Source organism: Phodopus roborovskii, unplaced genomic scaffold (assembly GCF_943737965.1).
Source record: "Phodopus roborovskii unplaced genomic scaffold, PHOROB, whole genome shotgun sequence".
In the NCBI taxonomy this organism is placed as follows: Eukaryota; Metazoa; Chordata; class Mammalia; order Rodentia; family Cricetidae; genus Phodopus; species Phodopus roborovskii.
This window is the reverse complement of record NW_026126716.1, coordinates 351,383-373,989: the sequence shown is the minus strand read 5'-3', so window position 1 is coordinate 373,989 and position 22,607 is coordinate 351,383. Positions and strand designations below refer to the sequence as shown.

The 22,607-nt window shown below is 43.9% G+C and overlaps 1 protein-coding gene across 1 annotated transcript in view; it reads left to right on the top strand.

Moving 5' to 3' along the window:
• Positions 1 to 2,302: 2,302 nt before the first annotated feature.
• LOC127214461 (speckle-type POZ protein-like) overlaps positions 2,303 to 22,607 on the top strand; it is an 83,018-nt gene continuing 62,713 nt past the window's right edge. Inside the window, exons 1-2 of the mRNA XM_051174853.1 lie at positions 2,303 to 2,387; positions 2,584 to 2,742. Of these exons, the coding sequence (XP_051030810.1) occupies positions 2,303 to 2,387; positions 2,584 to 2,742 (244 nt within the window). The remainder of the gene's footprint in view (positions 2,388 to 2,583; positions 2,743 to 22,607) is intronic.

Below are 22,607 nucleotides of genomic sequence, written 5' to 3'. Positions count from 1 at the left end.
TGAGACAGGATCTCTCTGTAATCACTATGTTAAACCAGACTGGTCTCCTCAAACTCACAGATTCTCCTCTCTCTCAAGTGCTAGAATTAAAGGCATCTACTACTCTCCTGGTAGGTAAAGATTGTGTAAAGTAACACATGAGAAAAAAAAAAAAGGTCATGAAGACAACTTTTTTAAAAAGATTGATAGATTTGTTTGTTTTTAATATTTATTTTTATTTTGTGTGTATATGTTTGTGTGTATGTACAAGCACATATAGGTGCCCTCAAAAAAAAAAAAATAAAAAAAGAAGCCATCAGATCCCCTACTACACCTGGAGTTACAGATGGTAGTGAGCTCACCATGTGGATGCTGGAAACTAAACTCTAATCCTTCTGCTTACTTGTTTACTTTTTGAGATAGGGTCTCCAATAACAGGCTAGCCTTGAACTTGCTATGTAGCTGTGTAGCTGAGGATGACCTTGAACCTCTGATCTTCCTGCCTCTACCTCCCAAGTACTGGGATTATAGGTATACACCACCATACATACCCAGTTTATGGAGAGGTAGGAATAGAGCCCAGGGTCTCACGCATGTTAGGCAAGCACTCTAAACACTGAGCTACATACATCTCCAGCACAAATTGAACTTTCTGGAAGTTAAGAATTCACTCCAATAGAAGACACTTAAAATGGGCCAGAAAGCCAACACAGTAAGAAATGAAACTGTTGGTATATAAAGTGGACATAGGGCCTGTAGCTAAAGTAGGGAAACAAATGCAAACCAGTAGAAAAAGATAGCCCAGTAAAAACCAATCAAGGGCTCAGGCAGACATTTCAGAAACCCCAGGCTCTTTTGATGGCCCAGTGAGCAAGTGGAAAGGTTGCAGACTTGTCAGTGGTCAGGGAAATCTACAGGCAAATGGAACTATCTCTGCACAGTCATAAGTCTACACAAAAATTTAAAAACGGAACTGCAGGGCCAGTGAAATGGTAATGGTAAAGGTCACTTGCCTGGCTCTCACAAATTGTCTCTGACTTCCACTCCTTCTGTGGCACCTGCCCCCAATAAATGCTTGTTTAAAACACACACACAAACACACACACACACACACTCACAGAGAGAGAGAGAGAGAGAGAGAGAGAGAGAGAGAGAAAGAGACAAAGAGAGAGAATGAGAGAGAGGAACAGCTAGAATGTGCACACTAGTTCTGTTCATAGTAGCCTCAAACTGGAACAAGACAAATATCCATCAGTGATAGGCATGGGGGGAAGCAGACAGGGGTGGGGGTGTGGGTGTGGGTGTGGGTGGGGGTGGGGGTAGTTAAACCTATAATCTGAAGCTTAAGTAGCCAGAGTGCCTTCTCTGCTGTTATGTGCCTGCTTTCTTTACTGTTTGAAGGTGAAAAGTTCTGGGATAGGTAGTTTAAGCTTGTTGGGGTGGGGGTGGGAGTAGCAGGGATTTGTTTTTGTTTTCTATTGCAGATGAAACAGTCAGAGGTGTTAAATGACTTGTCCCAAGTCAGAGAGCTTAACCAGTGGTTGAGTGGAGAAACAGACCCAACTTCACTGGTGGAGTCAGGTCCAGCAAAAGCATGACAATCTTAGGTTTCCACCTAGCCTAGGGAATGAGACTCTCTAGCTCCAAGGGCCTCACAGCAGTTGCTCAAAACCTGATTCTGCCACACCACAGGTGAGGAAGAGGCCAAGTAGATGGAGAAGCTTAGGGTCAAACTGAGGGCCTCACAGGTGCTAGGGCAGTGCTCTGCCGCTGAGCCTCCACACTCAAACTCTCTGTGCAAAAGTCATCTCTCCTCTGGAGCGCCCTGGGTTCCTGTCTATCAGGTTCTAGGACTTATCCCTTTAAATTGTTCCTGCATCTCCGATTTAGGTGAACTAGGTGGTGTGTACCAAATGAAACTGCCCCAGTAGATCAAAAGAAGGCAAGAACAAATCATCCCTTAGCATTTAAATGTTCCCGCCATCTGAAAGTCAGCTCTGGCATGAGAGGGCTGTGTTTTCCTGTTGCACAGTGGTGCCTGGTATATAAGTATTGTCATCGATGAATCCTTAAGAGGCTGAGGAAATGTGATCCTTTCCCTGTGCTCTGAAGTCCACACCTGGTGCCAAGGAGGGGCGCCTTTCCTGCAGAGGCTCGGCGGGGTGGGGCTCGCCATTACCAGCTTCTGGACCTCGCCCCTCTGGCGCTTGTTAATGAGATGATTAGCAATTAAAAGGCAGGCGAGCAGAGGCCAGAGACCAGGACCTGACCTCGAGCCAGCTGGGGACTTGGAGAAGGCACAGCCTCAGTGGGGCTGCAGTTCATGTTTGCTTGCATCTCCTATGCCGTGGGCTTACGTGTGGACAACGTGTGGCACTTCCCCTACCTGTGCCAGATGTACGGCGGAGGTGAGTGCCCACTAGCAGGACATGGGAGGTGCCTGGAAGCTGGTGGTGGCGGCGGCTTTCTGTCCAGAGCACCCCAGCTCAGGAAAGAAAGTGCTTGGTCCCAGGGGCTTCAAGGGCAAGAGGTACTTAGGACAGTCCAGAACCCAAGGCGCAGGGACTTTCACCCTAAGATACTGAGCCTAGCGGTTCTGAGCAGGAGCTGCAGCTCCAGAAGGTGCCTGGCAGCAGCAGGGAACCTGCTGCCCCAGTGTGGCAGGACAGGCGCCTCACCCTCTACTGAGGTGTAAAAGTGAGCGACCCACAGATCGGAAATTTAAGTCCCCTACCACAAGTGGAAACACAAATCAAAAGGGTCGTGAGTTGCTTCTTTACTTTTTATTAATAAAGAAAAAGATTGGTTTGTGGTTGTGGAGACTTGATTTGGGTTTGCAATTATAGAAGGCAGGAAAAACAAATAATCCCACGCATGGATACTTTGTTTCTTGGTCCTGAGGTTGTTTTGTTTTTTACAATGTTTTCTCTGACAGGGAGTCCAAGGGGTGAGGGGTAGAACAGACAGCTGCAAACTCACCATGCATTCCTGTTAGTGGAACAAAGAGCAGGGAACTCCTGGGACTCAGACCCTGACCTTCCTAAGGCCAAGTACCTTTCTGAAGCCAGTATGGCATGAAGGAAGTAAGTCTCAGCATGTATTAAAAAAAAAAAAAAAATTCCTCTCCAACTCCATTTTTCTAAAGCCTTGTCTAAAGGACAAGTCAGCGTTCTGAGGCAGAAAATAACGTGTTCACTGTCTTTGAATAAGATCAAAATGTTAAAAACATTCCAAGCCCTTCAGAAAAGGGGGTTGGTTCAATAAATTGTGGAACGTTCACCTAATGGTGCCCTTGACAGCCTTAGAGGTAAAGTTTTAAGAATATTTCCTCTTAACATTTTATCATCTATTAAGTGGAAAGAAAGGAAGTCAGATTCAAAACTGGTAACATTTTAAAGCAGTTGTGCTTAAAAGCATGCATGGAAAGGAGAACTAAAAAAAGTATTCTAAAGCTGCCTGGTGGTTCTTGTTTACCTAATAGCATGTGTGTGTGCACCTGGGGGAATTAATCAGCACTTCTTTCTCACCCTCAGAACTGTGAAAGATGCTAAACTGGAGTATGACAAAACTTAACCTGTTTAAGAAAAATCTAACCCTCCCTCCTCCTGTTAATCTAGCCAGACCAAAATCAAGTCAAGAAAAGGTTAAGCTATAGATTTTTAAAAAGTTCATTCTTAATTCTCTGTCTCCTTTATTATAATTTAAAGTGATCAAATACGGCGTATATAGAGGACATATGCCACTGCATGCTTCTAAAGCTTCATAACTGGCTTTGGAGAGAATTATTTTCTCTTTTAGTCTGATTCACTTCTCATGTAGCCCTGGATGGCCCTGTAAATCTAAGTATTTTTGATTTTTATATTTTCTTACTCTCTGTTGTTGACTGTGGCCTTCTCTTGTGGCTCACTCTTTAGTTGTAACAGGATTTTCTTTAAACTCGGTAGGGATATGGAAGAGTGTTGTCTCTCCCTCCATCTTTGTTCTTGGGGATTGGGTTTTGATTTAGGAACATGCTTTCTCTCATTCACCTAACCCTGTCAGCTAATTTCCTTTGTGAATGTCTTTGCATATCTTCTGTTACATTGCTATTGTAAATAGTGTCTTTCTCCTTATTTCTACCATTGTTTATGTTGGTTGCAGAAGACACATAAACATTTTTGTATGTTAGTCTTCTACCTTGAAATCTTGATGCATTTCCTCATGAATTCTCACAACTACAGATTGCTTCTGTTTTCTCTATAAACTATCCTGTAACCTGCAGATATGATTTGGCACATTTCTTTTCAGTGTCTGTATTTCAGCCCTTTTTATTGTTGTTTCACTATTATCATTGATTTTATTGGAGTCTCAAGCACAATTGTTTTCCTGTACTTTGAACACAGTGAAATTCCAAGTGTTAGGTGAACACTCTGACTAGTTCTTAGATTTACTATAAAGACTTTTTCAGACAGCTTTTAGAGAATACTTTCAAGGCCAGGATAAAGTTTCCATGGCCCTCGCTTATTGGTGAGGTTAGGGAGTAGTTGGTTGGTTTGGGTTTTTTTTTTTGTTTTCTGGGTTTACCATTCTAAGTCAGTCCACGGAGAGATACAACACTTTCCTCCCATTGCTTGTTGTTCTATTTAGGGTTATAATTGCTATGACGAAAGGCCATGACCCGAAGCAAGTTGGAGAAGAAAGGGTTTATTTGGGTTACACCTCCATCAGGAACTCAAGGTAGATTCCTGTAGATAAGAACTGATGTAGAGGCCACGGAGGGGTGCTGCTTACTGGCTTGCTCGTGGCATGTTCAGCCTACGTTCTTATAGAACTCAGCACCACCAGGCCAAGGATGGCACCAACCACAATGGGCTGCTCCCCTCCCCATCACTAATTAAGAAAATGCCCTGCAGCTTATGGAAGCATCTTCTCAGTTGTGGTCCCCTCCGTTCAGGTAACTCTAGTTTGTGTTAAGTTGACATAAAACTAACCAGCACCGTTGTAAAGCTCTGAACCCTGCCTACAGGATCTATAGCCTGACCCTGCATTTCTGCACAACTCAGACACCAAGACGCTGGCACTCAGGCTTCGAGATCTAGATCCCACTTGGGCATCTATGGCGCCTGTTCTAAGCTTTGGCATCCATTCATTTCCCTTCTTTTGGTTATGACAGTTAGTTTTTCCTCGCTTGTTTTTGAGATTGGCTTTATGTCCAAGATGTTATAATTACTGATTTTATTTTATTTTATTTTTTTTAAGAATTACTTTCTTTCCCCTGCTCCTGCTATTCTCTCTCTCTTATTTCCTTTCTACTATATATACTCTACTGTTTGAAATTTGGACTTTCATATCTCCTTCCTGAAATCTCTTAATATTTAACTTAACACAGGTTAATGTTAGAGAGTATTCAATGACTTCCCTTTCAAACAGTGTAAGAATTTTAGATCACTTTCTCCTGTCTTTCCTGTCTTTACTTTTTTAAAGACAGAAGAATGATATTGAAATCCTGATCTTCCCACCTCTGCCTCCCAAGTGCTGGGATGATGGGCGTGTGTCAGACCTGGTTCCTCTCTTCCATTTTAAACATTATTTAACAAATGTTGCCAGTCCTTTACCCCACGTGGAGTATGGCTGTGGACCCCAGTGCACTGGAATATAAAAACCTCATGCTTTTGCAATCAATACCGCTTCTCCTGAGTGAATGGGGGGGGGGGCACCTTTCCTGAGTCGGGGCGTGAGGGTTCGAGCCCTCCATGGATCTTTCATTTGGTGTGTTGGCCGGGAATAGCTCTGAAACCACGACCACCCATCTCACCCGAGAACCCGGACATGGAGGTACGGGGATCCCCTCTGATGTGTGTGTATGTGTGTACTTGTTTGTGTTGGCCGGCGTCTCTGTTCTGAATATGTGTTTTCTGGTATCTGTTTTCTGCCTGTTTGCTGGAGACCCGGGCGGATATAAAAAGCCTGTGGACGGCCACTTGTATGCTTCTGCCTATGGAAACTTCTTACGCGGCCCTCCTGTGCCACATGTGTCTGAATCTGTTAGTTACCTCCTGTGGGGAGGGGAGGCTTCTGGATTCTGGCTCTGGCTCGACAGCAGGTCCAATTTCAATGTCGTGCACCGGCGACATATGTGTCTGAATCACTTCACTACCTCCAGCAGGGAGGCTTCTAGTTTCTGGCTCTGGCTGGTCGGCAGGCCCGAGTTCCGTCACATGTCTGAATCTGTTAATTTCTGTTTAATGCGTTTTTGTTCTGTGAGTCTTTGGTGTAACTCCAGTGTGGGGGGGTGCGGCTTCCATCTGCCTGCTGTTTGCTGTAGACTGTCATATTTGTTAGGGAGCGAATGAGTGCGGTCCAAATTATGGCCTTTTAGTCCTGCCAGTTCTAAGATTAGAATTTACCCAGAGAAGACGTGGGGAATGAAGGATGGAAAAAATTAGCCTAATTTCCCCCAGACTCTGCCCCTTAGCAGTGAGTAGGCAAAAGGTCATTCTTAACTGTTTAAGACAGAGCAGTTTATGGACAGCACCCGTGAGTGAATGAGAACAGGAAATGACCTGTGCCACACTACCCAGAAGCCCTAGCGAAAGCAGACTTCCTGGGCAATGCTCGGGCTTAGATAGTTCAATTTGATTCATCCACACTGGATGTTATGAGACGATAGGTTTGTATGGTGCAGCCTTTGTTGTAAGCCTATAAAAGCGGTCTGAAGCCTTTAACAAGTGTTGCCAGTCCTTTATCCCACGTGGAGTATATCTGCAGACCCCAGTGCACTGCAATATAAAAACCTCACGCTTTTGCATCAAGACAGCTTCTCGTGAATAATTTGGAGAGCCGCCATTCCTGAGTCTGCATGCAAGGCCCTGCGCAGGTCTTTCAATATATAATTTATGATTTATCAAAGCTTGCCCAAGGATTCACAAAGCAGAACCTTCCCAACGCTATAGAGGTCAGGCAATGGTGATACATACCTTTAATCCCAGCGACCATACTAGCTAGCCTGGCAGTGGTGGCACACGCCTTTGGGAAGAATTCTGTGAATTCGAGACCTCCAAGGGATACACTAAAATGAAGCAGTCTAAAAGATTAACAGAGCTCATGCCTATAATCCCAGGTCTAGAGAGGCATATAAAAGCCAGGAACCCAATGTCTCAGGCTGCATTGTGAGACTTAGTCACTAGCCACCCTGAGGTGGCCATTTCTCACAGGGGCTACTTTATTGGTATCTTCAGCATTCCTAGCCATTATGACATCCCCCAAAGAGCTGACTGTTGTTGTTGTTTTCCTGCTCTGAAATCCCTTGGAAAGCAGCTTCTAGAGCTGATGTGGGAACTCACCCTCCACAGCACACCTAGGGATCAATGGCTCTTGTTGACATCCAATGTGTGATTACTCAGGGAGTATCAAACAGATGAGCAGTGACCTTGTGTACCTGGTCTTGTGTGCCTCATCAACAGTACCATTGGCATGGCGTTCACCATGGAGGCTGGGATCTATTTGTTTGACATCTTCAATGACTATGACGCAACTCTACACTGCTGCTCATCATGCTGGTGGAGATCAGAGGTGTGTGCAACGTGCATGGCCTAAAGAGGTTAGGAGACCCCAGATCCTGCCTGCTACAGTGAGCAGAAAAGCTGCAGGGTCACATCTATAAGAAAATCATCTTTCCTCTGTGGGCAAGCCTGTTTTAGATACCAGAACTGGCAGTTTGTCCTCTGCCATCAGATCTCAGCTATCTCGTGCTTCCTCAGTTTACCTGTATCCAACAGTTTCTTTTTTCTTTCCTTTTCCTTTTTTTTCTTCTTTGGCCATTTTGTATCCTGGTGTGTTTCCCTGATAGCCCTACTATATTTGTGGCTTTCTGGAAAGGGACTCACTCTCCATGACTAGATTCTGTGATCTTCCTACATCAGAGCATTTCAAGAATCCTGCACAGAGTCCAGTTTGAAATCTTAGCCCATCGACTTGTCAGAGTTTTACCTTGTTGCCTGGCCAGCAGTAGGATATTTTTTACCTTCCCGGGGATGGGATAAATTTCTGTGTCTGATATTACTAATTAGGGCACCCTCCAAGCCTGGGCGTTATCATATCATTTGGGGATCTTGGGAAAACTGGACAAGTGCCTGCTATAGGTTTAAGGTTAGGAGATCTGGGTTGAGGTCCAAGCACCACAGAAGTTCCTTGGTGTTCTCGGCCTACATGCTGAGACCCACTAGTGGGGGGTTTGGTTTACCAGTTTTCTGCCAAGCACAAGCAGCAGCAGTAACAAGGAACCCTAGGGACACTCAGGTCTTCTAGTCACCCAGCCCTGCTGAGTGAGGTCATATAAGTGGATTCAGAGGTTGTTTGGGTGTGATCTGAGTCCAAGGGCTATGGCATCCCTTCTTCCTTAGATTATTCTGATGGTTTGGGCTTAGGTAAAAGTCAGACATGACACTCTAAACGGCAGGCTGTCCATTGAGAAACACATCCCTCTGTCTCTTGAAGATGCACTAGGGTCCCATAACATACTGAGCCATTTCCAGTAGGTTAGGTAATCAGAATGGTGCACACCACAGCACAAGGATTCAGCCTTGAAAATGCTTGGGAACAAAAGAGTAGGATTATAATTCACAGCACTTCCAAAATGACTTTTTGTCATCCTCTACTCTTATGCACTCCCTCAGCTTATCACATTTTCAAGCCTTTAACAATCATGTGACCAGTTCTGGATCACCCAAGGTTAAGAGGTTTAAATGGTCATCTAGAAAAAAAAAATGCCAGGTTTCAGGGAGAATGGGACTGGCCAGGAAGTGGATTCTTTAGAGTAGAAGTAAGTTAAAGAGAGGCCAGGACCTCGGCTCCCTGGGGTGACAGAAAAAGGACACAGTTACATCCTGGAAGTGATGGAAAGCAATGGCAAGGATGGAGGTACACAGGAATCTTGCAGTTCTTTTGGTGGTCTAGACAACAGCAAGGAGGAAGCTTTGGCTCACTCAGGAGACAGCGCCATCTAGTGGCCATCAATAACAGAAGCCTTCTTGCTCTGCCTCGGCCAGCTAACTCCATAGTGGTTGTGGGGAGGTGGAGGGCACAGATGGACAAATAAGACAGAATCACTTTCCCAGATCTGAATTGGCTTCATTCTGTAGTTAGAAAACATACTGGGCAAGACAAACTTCAGCGTGTTCAACCCTCATATGTGCAGGATACCAAGAGAAAAGAAAATTATATATAGAAAGTGGAAATGAGGGGACTGGAGAGTTGGCTCACTGGTTCAGAAAACTAGCTGCTTTTCCAGAGGACATGGAAAGCCTTGGGAAGTGCTAAGAAAACCTGGAAAGAGTTAAATATTGCTCTGCCATGTTGTGCTACAGAGAGTTATCTGACAACACTATGCCCTGCCACCCAGGTATGAAAGGGATCGCTGACTACCACCTTGGAGGCTTAATCTGGCCGGGTACATGACCAGAGCCTGGCATGTGATAGCACCTAGGTAAATTGTAGTTTCCTCCCAAACCAATCCACACTACATTTAAATGCACTTCTCACAGGGGCTACGTTATTGGTATCTTCAGCATTCCTAGACATTTAGCCATTATGACATCCCCCAATGAGCAACACCCTGACTGTTGTTGTTTTTGTGCTCTGAAATCCCCTGCAAAGCAGCTCCTATAGCTGATGTGGGAACTCACCCTCCACAGAACAACTAGGGATCTGTGGCTCTTGTTGACATCCACTGTGGGATTACTCAGGGAGTCTCAGACCGATGAGCAGTCAACTTGTGTTCCTGGTGTGGTGTACCTCGTCAACTGTGCCTTCTGCATGTTGTTCAACATGGAGGCTGGGCACTACTTGTTTGACATCTTCGATGCCTATGCAGCAACGCTGTCCCTGCTGCTTATCATGCTGGTGGAGATCATAGCTGTCTGCTATGTGCATGGCCTAAAGAGGTTAGGAGACCACAGATCCTGCCTGCTACAGTGACCACATCTATAAGAAAATCATCTTTCCTCTGTGGGCATGCCTGTTTTAGATACCAGACCTGGCAGTTTGTCCTCTGCCCTCAGATCTCACACTAGATTTAAGCAGTCTAAGAGCTTAACAGAGCTCATGCCTTTAATCGCAGCTATAGAGTGGTATGTACATAAAAGTCAGGAACCCAATGTCTCAGGCTGCCTGCGTTGTGAGATTTAATCTCTACCCACCCTGAGGTTTGCTAGAGACCTTGCAGAGACAGGAACACCCCTTTTTGGCCTGAGGTAGATGTAAGAGCTAGTGGCTCAGCTGCTTTGCTTCTCTGACCTTCAGCTTGAAGCTTGAACAGCAATATCTGTCTCTGGGTTTTTATTTTTGGTGTTACAGTTACACACCTCTAAGAGTGCAGCAAAACATGGAGGACATTCCACATCTGAACTATGGGGTTCCACTCTTGTCCCCTCTGACTCACACAGGTATCTGGTGTCTTTTAATCATCTGCAGGCTGTCCAGGGCACGGGCCTGGCCTTCATCATCTACACTAAGGCCATTTAAAAACATGGAAGTATCCCAATTGGGGTCAGTTCTCTACTTCTTCATGTTGCTGATATTGGGTACGGGGAGCATGCTTGGAAACACAGCAGCCAACCTCACCCCTCTGACGGACAGCAAGGTCATCTCGAGCCACCTGCCCAAGGAGGCCATTTCAGGTGAGGACACCAGGCAGTGGAGTTAGGGCATGTGTGGATGGCAAAATCCAAGAAAATCAGTGGAGGGGACTAATTAGGGGCCAATTGCTTCTAAGACAATTCCAGTAGTGCTGCAGGGGTGTAGCTGTGCTCCTGCTAGTGTGATACTCAGCTCCGCTTGTGTTAGTTGTTCTAGGAGCTGTATGCACATGTAATATGCACCACAGAGACCCATTTTTAATTTCACCACCTTGCCACCAAGCCCGGATCATGAGAACCCTCCTGTGCCTCTGATGGCTCTATGTCTAGAATAGATAATGTCACGTCTGATCATATGTCCTAGTCATCACGTGGGAAGTGTCCTCTTCCCTGTTCCTCACAGCCTGATAGCACTTGAAATATTTTTTTTCTGAAATTGGGTCTCTGTGGTCCACAGTACAAATACACGTAGCTCCCTATCCAGCACTTAATCCTCTGCTGTGTGAGCCTTCCAGTGGCTGACACTGTATGGTGTGGTAGTGGGAAGGTCTACTATGAATTGAGAGGCACTACGGAAAGCCTTAGGAAGTGATAAGAAAACCTGGAAAGGGTTAAATATTGACTCTGCCATGTTGTGCTACAGAGAGTTATCTGACAACACTAAGCCCTGGCACCCAGGTATGAAAGGGATCGCTGACTACCAACATGGAGGCTTAATCTGGCCGGGTACATGGCCAGAGACTGGCATGTGATAGCACCTAGGTAAATTGTAGTTTCCTCCCAAACCAATCCACACTACATTTTAATCCAGTTTTCACAGGGGCTACTTTATTGGTATCTTCAGCATTCCTAGACACTCAGGCATTATGACATCCCCCAATGAGCAACACCCTGACTGTTGTTGTTTTTGTGCTCTGAAATCCCCTGCAAAGCAGCTTCTATAGCTGATGTGGGAACTCACCCTCCACAGAACAACTAGGGATCTGTGGCTCTTGTTGACATCCACTGTGGGATTACTCAGGGAGTCTCAGACCGATGAGCAGTGACCTTGTGTTCCTGGTGTGGTGTTCCTTGTCAACTGTGCTTTCTGCATGTTGTTCAACATGGAGGCTGGGCACTACTTGTTTGACATCTTCGATGCCTATGCAGCAACGCTGTCCCTGCTGCTTATCATGCTGGTGGAGATCATAGCTGTCTGCCATGTGCATGGCCTAAAGAGGTTAGGAGACCCAGATCCTGCCTGCTAAAGCAGGCAGAAAAGCTGCAGGGTCACATCTATAAGAAAATCATTTTTCCTTGTGCGCATGCCTGTTTTAGATACCAGAACTGGCAGTTTGTCATCTGCCCTCAGATCTCAGCTATCTCTTGCTTCCTCAGTTTACCTGTATCAAACAGTTTCTTTTCTTTCTTTCCTTTTCCTTTTTTTTCTTTTTTGGCCGTTTTGTATCCTGGTGTGTTTCCCTGATGGCCCTACTATATTTGTGGCTTTCTGGGAGGGGACTTAGTCTCCATGACTAGATTTTGTGATCTTCCTACATCAGAGCTTTTCAAGAAGCCTGCCCATATTCCAGTTTGAAATATTAGCCCCTGGACTTGTCATAGTTTTACCTTGTTGCCTGGCTAGGAGTAGGATATTTTTTACCTTCCTGGGGATGGATATTTTTCTGGGTTTGATATTACTAATTAGGGCCCCCTCCAAGCCTGGGCGTTTTCATATCATTTGGGGATCTTGGGAAAATTGGACAAGTGCCTGCTATAGGTTTTAGGTTAGGATATCTGGGTTGAGGTCCAAGCCCTCAGAAGTTCCTTGGTGTTCTCGGCCTACATGCTGAGACCCACTAGTGGGGGGGGTTGTTTTACCAGTTTTCTGCCAAGCACTAGCAGCTGTAGCAACAAGGAACCCTAGGGAATCTCAAGTCCTCCAGTCACCCAGCCCTGCTGAGTGAGGTCATATAAGGAGATTCAGAGGTTGTTTGGGTGTGATCTGGGTCAAAGGGCTATGACATCCCTTCTTCTGTAGATTATTCTGATGGTTTGGGCTTAGGTAAAAGTCAGACATGACACTCTACATGGCAGGTTGTCCATTGAGAAACACTTCCCTCTGTTTCTTGAACAAGCACTAGGGTCCCATGACATACTGAGCCATTTCCAGTAGGTTAGGTAATCAGAATGGTGCACACCACAGCCCAATGATTCAGCCTTGAAAATGCTTGGGAATCAAAGAGAAGGATAATAATTCACAGCACTTCCAAAGTGACTTTTTTACATCCTCTACTCTTATGCACTCCCTCAGCTTATCACATTTTTAAGCCTTTAAGGATCAGGCGACCAGTTTCTGGATCACCCAAGGATAAGAGGTTTAAATGGTCATCTAGAAAAAAAATGCCAGGTTTCAGGAACAAAGAGACTGGCCAGGAAGTGGATTCTTCAGAGTAGAAGTAAGTTAAAGAGAGGCCAGGACGTCAGATCCCTGGGGTACCAGAAGAAAGGACACAGTTACATCCTGGAAGTGATGGAAACCAATGGCAAGGATGGAGGTACATGGGAATCTTGCAGTTCTTTTGGTGGTCAAGACAACACCAAAGAGCAAGCTTTGGCTTATTCAGGAGGCAGCGCCATCTACTGGCTATCAGTAACAGAAGCCTCCTTGCACTGCTTTGGCCAGCTAACACCATAGGGGTTGTGGGGAGGTGGAGGGCACAGATGGACAAATAAGACAGAATCACTGTCCTTATCTGAGTTGGCTTCATTCTGTGGTTAGAAAACATACTTGGCAAGACAAAATTCAGCATGTTCTACCATCACATGTGCAGGATATCAAGAGAAAATAAAATTATATATAGAAAGTGGAAATGTGGGTGCTGCAGAGATGGCTCAATGGTTCAGAAATCTAGCTGCTTTTCCAGAGGACATGGGTTCAATTGTCCTCACCCACATGTCAGCTCACAGCTGCCTGTAACTCAAGCTCCTGAGGATCTCCTTCTCTGTCTCTCTGTCTCTCTGTCTCTCTCTCACTCTTTCTCTCTCTCTTACACACACACACACACTGGGACACATATGCAGGCATGCACTGGCATGCATGCGAGCAAAACACAAATGCATAAAAAATAAAATTTTAAAAAGGAAATGTTAATGAATTATACAGAGTGCTCATTGGGTAAAACTTATATTTGATTTCCTTGAACCTTGTTTTAAGTAGTTGGCTACTTGGCTCCCAGAGGCTGGCTGATGTGATTATCTGAGATTCAGCAGCTTGTTATAAGAATGAAGTTCATTTTATATCAAGTTAGCTTAATGTTCACAGTATACAATGACACCATTAGTCCAATTTAAGTGCACCTTAGGTCAAACTACATTCGATTGAACAGAATTACCCTGAGAAAGAACTCCCTGTCCACTAATTCTCTCTTCAGGCATGTTTTTTCTAAGTCATTGATTCTAATTGTCTAGGATGTGGTGCTTTTGGTTTTAGTCAAGGGCACGAAAGTGAGATCAGAGTACCCCAGTAGGGAGTATTTTAACACTGACATTGTTTAGAATTGATGGCTCCTGCTAATAATAGTGAAATAATTGTTGTGTGATATCTAATATTCACTTAAAAATTTCAGTGTCATGTTATCCTTATCTGCTCCTGAAGCCTATTGCCACGTGCTTACACCATTGAGCTAATTGACATTTTTGTATCAGTCAATACAAAATTGTGTTCCTATAACCAAATTTCTAACACGGTCATGAGTGAGGTACTTATTTTGCTTTCTGGAGTGACAGGTGCAATCTATCATGGTGGAGAAGGATTGTACAATTCATGACAATAGTCTCATGAGCCTAAGACTCTTAACAATTGATGGACCAGGAAGCAAGGAACAGACAGGAAGTGACAGCGGGCTATAAAATCTGAAGACACTTACCCAGTGATCTACCATTTCCAGTGAGAGCTCAGCTCTGAATGATATATGTGGTGATAATATTATTTATGAATTTTCAAAGCTTGCCCGTGGATTCAGAAAGCACAACCATCCAAAAGCTATAGATATCAGGCGATGTTGATAAACAACTTTAATCCCAGCAACCATACAGGCTAGCCAGTCATTGGTGGCACACGCCTTTTAGTGGATTTCTGTGAGTTCAAGACCTCCCAGGGATACATTAGAATGAAGCAGTCTAAAAGGTTAACAGAGCTCATGCCTTTAGTCGCAGCTCTAGAGAGGTTTGTATATACAAGTCAGGAACCCAATGTCTCAGGCTGCGTTGTGAGATTAAATCTCTACCCACCCTGATGAGAGGCAGCAGTCTGAGGTTTGCTAGAGACCTTGCAGTGATAATATTATTTATGAAATGGCCTCCTTGGGCAAGTGGATGGAGATGATCTTGCTGTCTGTCAGAGGGGTGAGGTTGGCTGCTGTGTTTCCAAGCATGCTCCCCATACCCAATATCAGCAACATGAAGAAGTAGAGAACCCCAACTGGGATACTTCCATGTTTTTAAATGGCCTAAGTGTAGATGACGAAGACCAGGCCCGTGCCCTGGACAGCCTGCAGATGATTAAAAGACACCAGATACCTGTGTGAGTCAGAGGGGACAAGAGTGGAACACCATAGTTCAGATGTGGAATGTCTATCCTCCCTGTTTTGCTGCACTCTTACTGGTGTGTAACTGTAACACCAAAAATAAAAACCCAGAGACTGATGTTGCTGTTCAAGCTTCAAGCTGAAGGTCAGAGAAACAAAGCAGCTGAGCCACTAGCTCTTACATCTACCTCAGTCCAAAAAGGGGTGTTCCTGTCTCTGCAAGGTCTCTAGCAAACCTCAGACTGCTGCCTCTCCTCAGGGTGGGTAGAGATTAAATCTCAAAATGCAGCCTGAGGCATTGGGTTCCTGACTTTTATATACATACCTCTCTAGAGCTGGGATTAAGGCATGAGCTCTGTTAAGCTTTTAGACTGCTTCATTCTAGTTTATCACTGGGAGGTCTCGAACTCACAGAAATCCACTAAAAGGCATGTGCCACCACTGACTGGCTAGCTAGTATAGATGCTGAGATGAAAGGTGTATATCACCATTGCCTGATGTCTATAGCTTTTGGATGGTTGTGCTTTCTGAATCCTTGGGCAAGCTTTGATAATTCATAAATAATATTATCACCACATATATCTTTCAGAGCTGAGCTCTCACTGGAGAAGGTAGATCATTGGGTAAGTGTCTTCAGATTTTATAGCCCACTGTCACTTCCTGTCTGTTCCTTGCTTCCTTGTCCATCAATAGTTAAGAGTCTTAGGCTCATGAGACTATTGTCATGAATTGTACAATCCTTCTCCACCATGATAGATTGCACCTGTCACTCCAGAAAGCAAAATAAGTACCTCACTCATGACTGTGTTAGGAATTTGGTTATAGGAACACAATTTTGCATTGACTGATAAAAAAATGTCAATTAGCTCAATGGTGTAAGCACAGTGGCAATAGGCTTCAGGAGCAGATAAGGATAACATGACACTGAAATTTTTAAGTGAATATTAGATATCACACAACAATTATTTCACTATTATTAGCAGGAGCCATCCATTCTAAACAATGTCAGTGTTAAAATACTCCCTACTGGGGTACTCTGATCTCACTTTCCTGCCCGTGACTAAAACCAAAAGCACCACATCCTAGACAATTGGAATCAATGACTTAGAAAAAACATGCCTGAAGAGAGAATTAGTGGACAGGGAGTTCTTTCTCAGGGTAATTCCGTTCAATCGAATGTAGTTTGATCTAAGGTGCACTTAAATTGGACTAATGGTGTCATTGTACACTGTGAACTTTAATCTAACTTTATATAAAATGGACTTCATTCTTACAACAAGCTGCTGAATCTCAGATAATCACATCAGCCAGCCTCTGGGAGCCAGGTAGCCAACTGCTTAAAACAAGGTTCAAGGAAACCAAATATAAGTTTTACCCAATGAGCACTCTGTATACTTCATTAACATTTCCTTTTTAAAGTTTTATTTTATATGCATTTGTGTTTTGCTCGCATGCATGCCAGTGCATGTTTGCATATGTGTCCCAGTGTGTGTGTGTGTGTGTGTGTGTGTGTGTGTGTGTGTGTGTGTGTGTGTGAGAGAGAGAGAGAGAGAGAGAGAGAGACAGAGACAGAGACAGAGGGAGAAAGAGAGGGAGATCCTCAGGAGCTTGAGTTATAGGCAGCTGTGAGCTGACATGTGGGTGCTGACAGTTGAACCCATGTCCTCTGGAAAAGCAGCTGGATATCTGAACCAGTGAGCCATCCCTCCAGCCCCCTCATTTCCACTTTCTATATATAATTTCCTTTTCTCTTGATATCCTGCATATAGAGGGTAGAACATGCTGAATTTTGTCTTGCGCAGTATGTTTTCTAACTACAGAATGAAGCCAATTCAGATCTAGGAAAGTGATTCTGTCTTATTTGTCCATCTGTGCCCTCCACCTCCCCACAACCCCTATGGTGTTAGCTGGCCAAAGCAGAGCAAGGAGGCTTCTGTTACTGATGGCCACTAGATGGCGCTGCCTCCTGAATGAGCCATAGCTTCCTCCTTGCTGTTGTCTGGACCACCAAAAGAACTGCAAGATTCTTGTGTACCTCTATACTTGCCATTGGTTTCCATCACTTCCAGGATGTAACTGTGTCCTTTCTTCTGTCACCCCAGGGATCCGAGGTCCTGGCCTCTTTTTAACTTACTTCTACTCTGAAGTATCCACTTCCTGCCCAGTCCCTTTCTCCCTGAAACCTGGCATTTTTTTTCTAGATGACCATTTAAACCTCTTAACCTTGGGTGATCCAGAAACTGGTCGCCTGATCATTAAAGGCTTGAAAATGTGATATGCTGAGGGCGTGCATAAGAGTAGAGGATGAAAAAAGTCACTTTGGAAGTGCCGTCAATTATAACCCTTCTCTTTGTTTCCCAAGCATTTTCAAGGCTGAATCCTTGCGCTGTGGTGTGCACCATTCTGATTACCTAACCTACTGGAAATGGCTCAGTATGTCATGGGACCCTAGTGCTTCTTCAAGAGACAGAGAGAAGTGTTTCTCAATGGACAGCCTGCCGTTTAGAGTGTCATGTCTGACTTTTACCTAAGCCCAAACCATCAGAATAATCTAAGGAAGAGGAAGGGATGTCACAGCCCTTTGACCCAGATCACACCCAAACAACCTCTGAATCCCCTTATATGACCTCACTCAGCAGGGCTGGGTGACTGGAGGACTTGAGTTTCCCTAGGGTTTCTTGTTACTGCTGCTGCTAGTGCTTGGCAGAAAACTGGTAAACCAAACCCCCCACTAGTGGGTCCCAGTATGTAGGCCGAGAACACCAAGGAACTTCTGAGGTGCTTGGACCTCAACGCAGATCTCCTATCCTAAAACCTATTGGAGGCACTTGTCCAGTTTTCCCAAGATCCCCAAATGATATTATCATGCCCAGGCTTGGAGGGTGCCCTAATTAGTAATATCAGACACAGAAATTTATCCCATCCCCGGGAAGGTAAAAAATATCCCACTCCTGGCCAGGCAACAAGCTAAAACTCTGAGAAGTTTTGGGCTAACATTTCAAACTAGACTCTGGGCAGGATTCTTTAAAAGCTCTGATGTAGGAAGATCACAGAATCTAGTCACGGAGACTGAGTCCCCTCCCAGAAAGCCACAAATATCGTAGGGCCATCAGGGAAACACACCAGGATACAAAATGGCCAAAGAAGAAAAAAAAAAAAAAAAAAAAAAAAAAAAGGAAAAGGATAAGGAAAAAAAGAAACTGTTGGATACAGGTAAACTGAGGAAGCAAAAGATAGCTGAGATCTGAGGGCAGAGGACAAACTGCCAGTTCTGGTATCTAAAACAGGCATGCGCACAGAGGGAAGATGATTTTCTTATAGATGTGACCCTGCAGCTTTTCTGCCCACTGTAGCAGGCAGGATCTGGGGTCTCCTAACCTCTTTAGGCCATGCACATGGCAGACAGCTATGATCTCCACCAGCATGATAAACAGCAGGGACAGCGTTGCTGCATAGGCATCAAAAGATGTCAAACAAGTAATTCCCAGCCTCCATTTGAACAACATGCAGATGGCACAGTTGAGGAGGAACACCACACCAGGACAAATGTCGCCCATGTGGGGCTCATGGCTTTAAAGAAGCACTGCTAACAATTTATTGGTGTGTATCAGAGCTTCCAATGGTAGTGAGCACATCTCCAAGCCGACAGCATGCAGACCAAGGCATTGTGCACAGCTTTCAGTGCTGGCGGGAAAATTGCAGCTGCCATCTTTTATAAACCGTGGCAGAAACAATAAAGACTTTCATTTTAGCAATGTTGTTGTTTACCTCATAAAAGACTCATGGCTATAAAAAGATTTACAGTAAAGACAGATTCACATTAAGAAAAAGTGCTAAAAGTTTACAGTGTGTTTTAAAAAATACGTAGGCTTGGGAGAGAAAAAAAAAGGCTTTAAAAAGAGAGGAGCTGGGTGTGGTGGCACATGCCTTTAATCCCAGCACTCAAGAGACAAAGGCAAGCAGATCTCTGTGATTTGCAAAGTAAACCTGGTATGCAGAGTAAATTCCAGGACAGATAAGAGTTACAAAGTGAAACCCTGTGTCAAAAAATGAAAAAATAAAAGTAAAATAAACCGAGTAATAATAAAGCCACGTAAAGATGAAAAGCTCAGAGAGAATCTGGTTACTGTTTGCTATTGTGTTGTCTCTGCATTGTTTGACTGCTGAGAAAATAACAACTGATAAAGGAAATGCTGCTGGATTAATTCAATTTATATATTTTAAAAATGCTTTGACTCAAAAATTTAAGTTCAAGGACAAGTTACTGGGGAAAAGGATTTCTATTTTTGTTTCCACAGAAAATAAAAAGCTGTGGATTCCTTCCAGACTAATGTGGTTTGATCATGCCAGACCCCCTGAAACAGAGTTCCTGGTGATCCAACATTCAAGAGTTTGAACATGACAGCCTTGCAGACTATAGCCAGGATGTCTGTGTCTTCGTAGAATCCCCAATGACAATGCCCCCTTTCAGCAGGAAGTAGTTTGGAAAGAACGACACCCAAATTCCAAAATATTGTTTATAAATGTTTGTTTTCATTTAAATGGACTTGGTTATAAATGGTTAATGATCACAGCCAATTTTTTTTAAAGGTAAAAAGGGGATTATGGTATAGATATGAATACTTTGTTTTGGAATGGATTTTCATTTATTGATACAATTTAAGGTAAATTTTGCGATATGTATATTTCTCCTCTTGTATAGGTATTGTGTTTATATAGCTCAGTTAGAAATGTAATGTATAATGTAGTATAGATTATAGATAATTACCTATGATAGTCAAAGCTTATAGTTAGGTTAGTTAGGTTTTCAAGATACACAGAGATGTATTTGAGATAGATAGAAATACTTCAAACCTTTCAAAGACCTACAGAATATGGCATTTAAAATGGTTTAGGGTTTTTCTTCACAATGAGACATAATTGTTCCTGGCAACACCACCTTCGTCAGAAAGGAAGATAAACATTGAAGAAATTCATTCTGGCATTTACTTCCAATATGGCAAGACTAGCCATTTGGACAAGATACTGCTCTTGTCTGGACTGTTTGACTTTATGCTATATAATATAAGCTGGACATGCAGGACACAACGAAAAGTGACTGCTGATTCAAAATGGACATTGCTACAAAGATCCTGCTTCATTGAAGAGTCTGCCACACAGTCTGCAGGACACAGAGAAAAGTGACTGACAAACTGCCAAAACAAGAAGACAGTTTAAACTTTACTGCTTTGTTGAAGAGTCTGCCAGACACACTATGGCCTGTGGTCTAAAGATGGAAGATTACAGAAGAACTTCAGGTGACTGACAAGGCAAGATGTCTCTGCATTTCTAGAGTTTATATACTATCCTTCTGTGGTCTTTGAAGGAGTTGAAGACAGATAGTTATGGTTATAGTTCATTAGTTAGGATTAAAGATACGTTTAGACACACAAAGGTAAAATAGATGATGTAATATTTTCTTCAAATCTTGCTAAATGTTAATGGACTAAATATTGTTAACTGTGATTCTTACGTGATAACTGTTGTATAATATATTTTGCTATGTTAAGCTTAAAACCCTTCTTTGTATATAGACAGAAAAGAGGAGATGATGGGAGATGTCATTCTGTATATGTTTCTCATACTGGTTAATAATAAAGCACCATTGGCCAATAAGGAGCCGCGCAATCTGCTTCTCTCTTGCAAGTCAGAGTCCAACCGAGAAAAATGCTGTTAACAAGAAACCTTGCTTGTGTCTCTTTTGTTTGTAAAACCCATTTTTAAGCTTTTGTTAAATTTTAAGTGTAAGTTCTTATTAGCCACGTGGGCGCCATTTGTCCTGGTCTGAGACTCCCTGAGTAATCCCACAGTGGATGTCAACAAGAGCCATAGATCTCTAGTTCTGCTGTGGAGGGTGAGTTCCCACATCAGCTATAGGAGCTGCTTTGCAGGGGATTTCAGATCAGAAAACAACAGTCAGGGTGTTGCTCATTGGGGGATGTCATAATGGCTGAATATCTAGGAATGCTGAAGATACCAATAAAGTAGCCCCTATGAGATGTGGATTTAAATGGAGTGTGGATTGGTTTGGGAGGAAACTACAATTTACGTAGGTGCTATCACCTGCCAGGCTCTGGTCATGTTCCCGGCCAGATTAAGCCTCCAAGGTGGTAGTCAGCGATCCCTTTCATACCTGGGTGCCAGGGCTTAGTGTTGTCAGATAACTCTCTGTAGCACAACATGGCAGAGTCAATATTTAACTCTTTCCAGGTTTTCTTATCACTTCCTAAGGCTTTCCATAGTGCCTCTCAATTCATAGTAGCCCTTCCCACTACCACAACATACAATGTCAGCCACTGAAAGTATCCTACAGGAGACGATTAAGTGCTGGATAGGGAGCTATGTGTATTTGTACTGTGGACCACAGAGACCCAATTTCAGAAAAAAAATATTTCAAGTGCTATCAGGCTGTGAGGAACAGGGAAGAACACTTCCCACATGATGACTAGGACATATGATCAGACGTGACATCATCTATTCTAGACATAGAGCCATCAGAGGCACAGGAGGGTTCTCATGATCCGGGCTTGGTGGCAAGGTGGTGAAATTAAAAATGGGTCTCTGTGGTGCATATTACATGTGCATACAGCTCCTAGAACAACTAACACAAGCGGAGCTGAGTATCACACTAGCAGGAGCACAGCTACACCCCTCCAGCACTTCTGGAATTGTCTTAGAAGCAAATGGCCCCTAATTAGTCCCCTCCACTGATTTTCTTGGATTTTGCCATCCACACATGCCCTAACTCCACTGCCTGGTGTCCTTACCTGAAATGGCCTCCTTGGGCAGGTGGCTGGAGATGACCTTCCTGTCTGTCAGAGGGGTGAGGTTGGCTGGGGTGTTTCCAAGCATGTTCCCCATACCCAATATCAGCAACATGAAGAAGTAGAGAACTGACTCCAATTCGGATACTTCCATGTTTTTAAATGGCCTCAGTGTAGATGATGAAGGCCAGGCCCGTGCCCTGGACAGCCTGCAGATCATTAAAAGACACCAGATACCTGAGTGAGTCAGAGGGGACAAGGGTGGAACCCCATAGTTCAGATGTGGAATGTCTATCCTCCATGTTTTGCTGCACTCTTAGAGGTGTGTAACTGTAACACCAAAAATAAAAACCCAGAGACTGATATTGTTGTTCAAGTTTCAAGCTTAAGGTCGGAGAAACAAAGCAGCTGAGCCACTAGCTCTTACATCTACCTCAGTCCAAAAAGGGGTGTTCCTGTCTCTGCAAGGTCTCTAGCAAACCTCAGACTGCTGCCTCTCCTCAGGGTGGGTAGAGATTAAATCTCACAACACAGCCTGAGACATTGGGTTCCTGACTTTTATATACATACCTCTCTAGAGCTGGGATTAAAGCCATGCGCTCTGTTAAGCTTTTAGACTGCTTCATTCTAGTCTGTCCATGAGA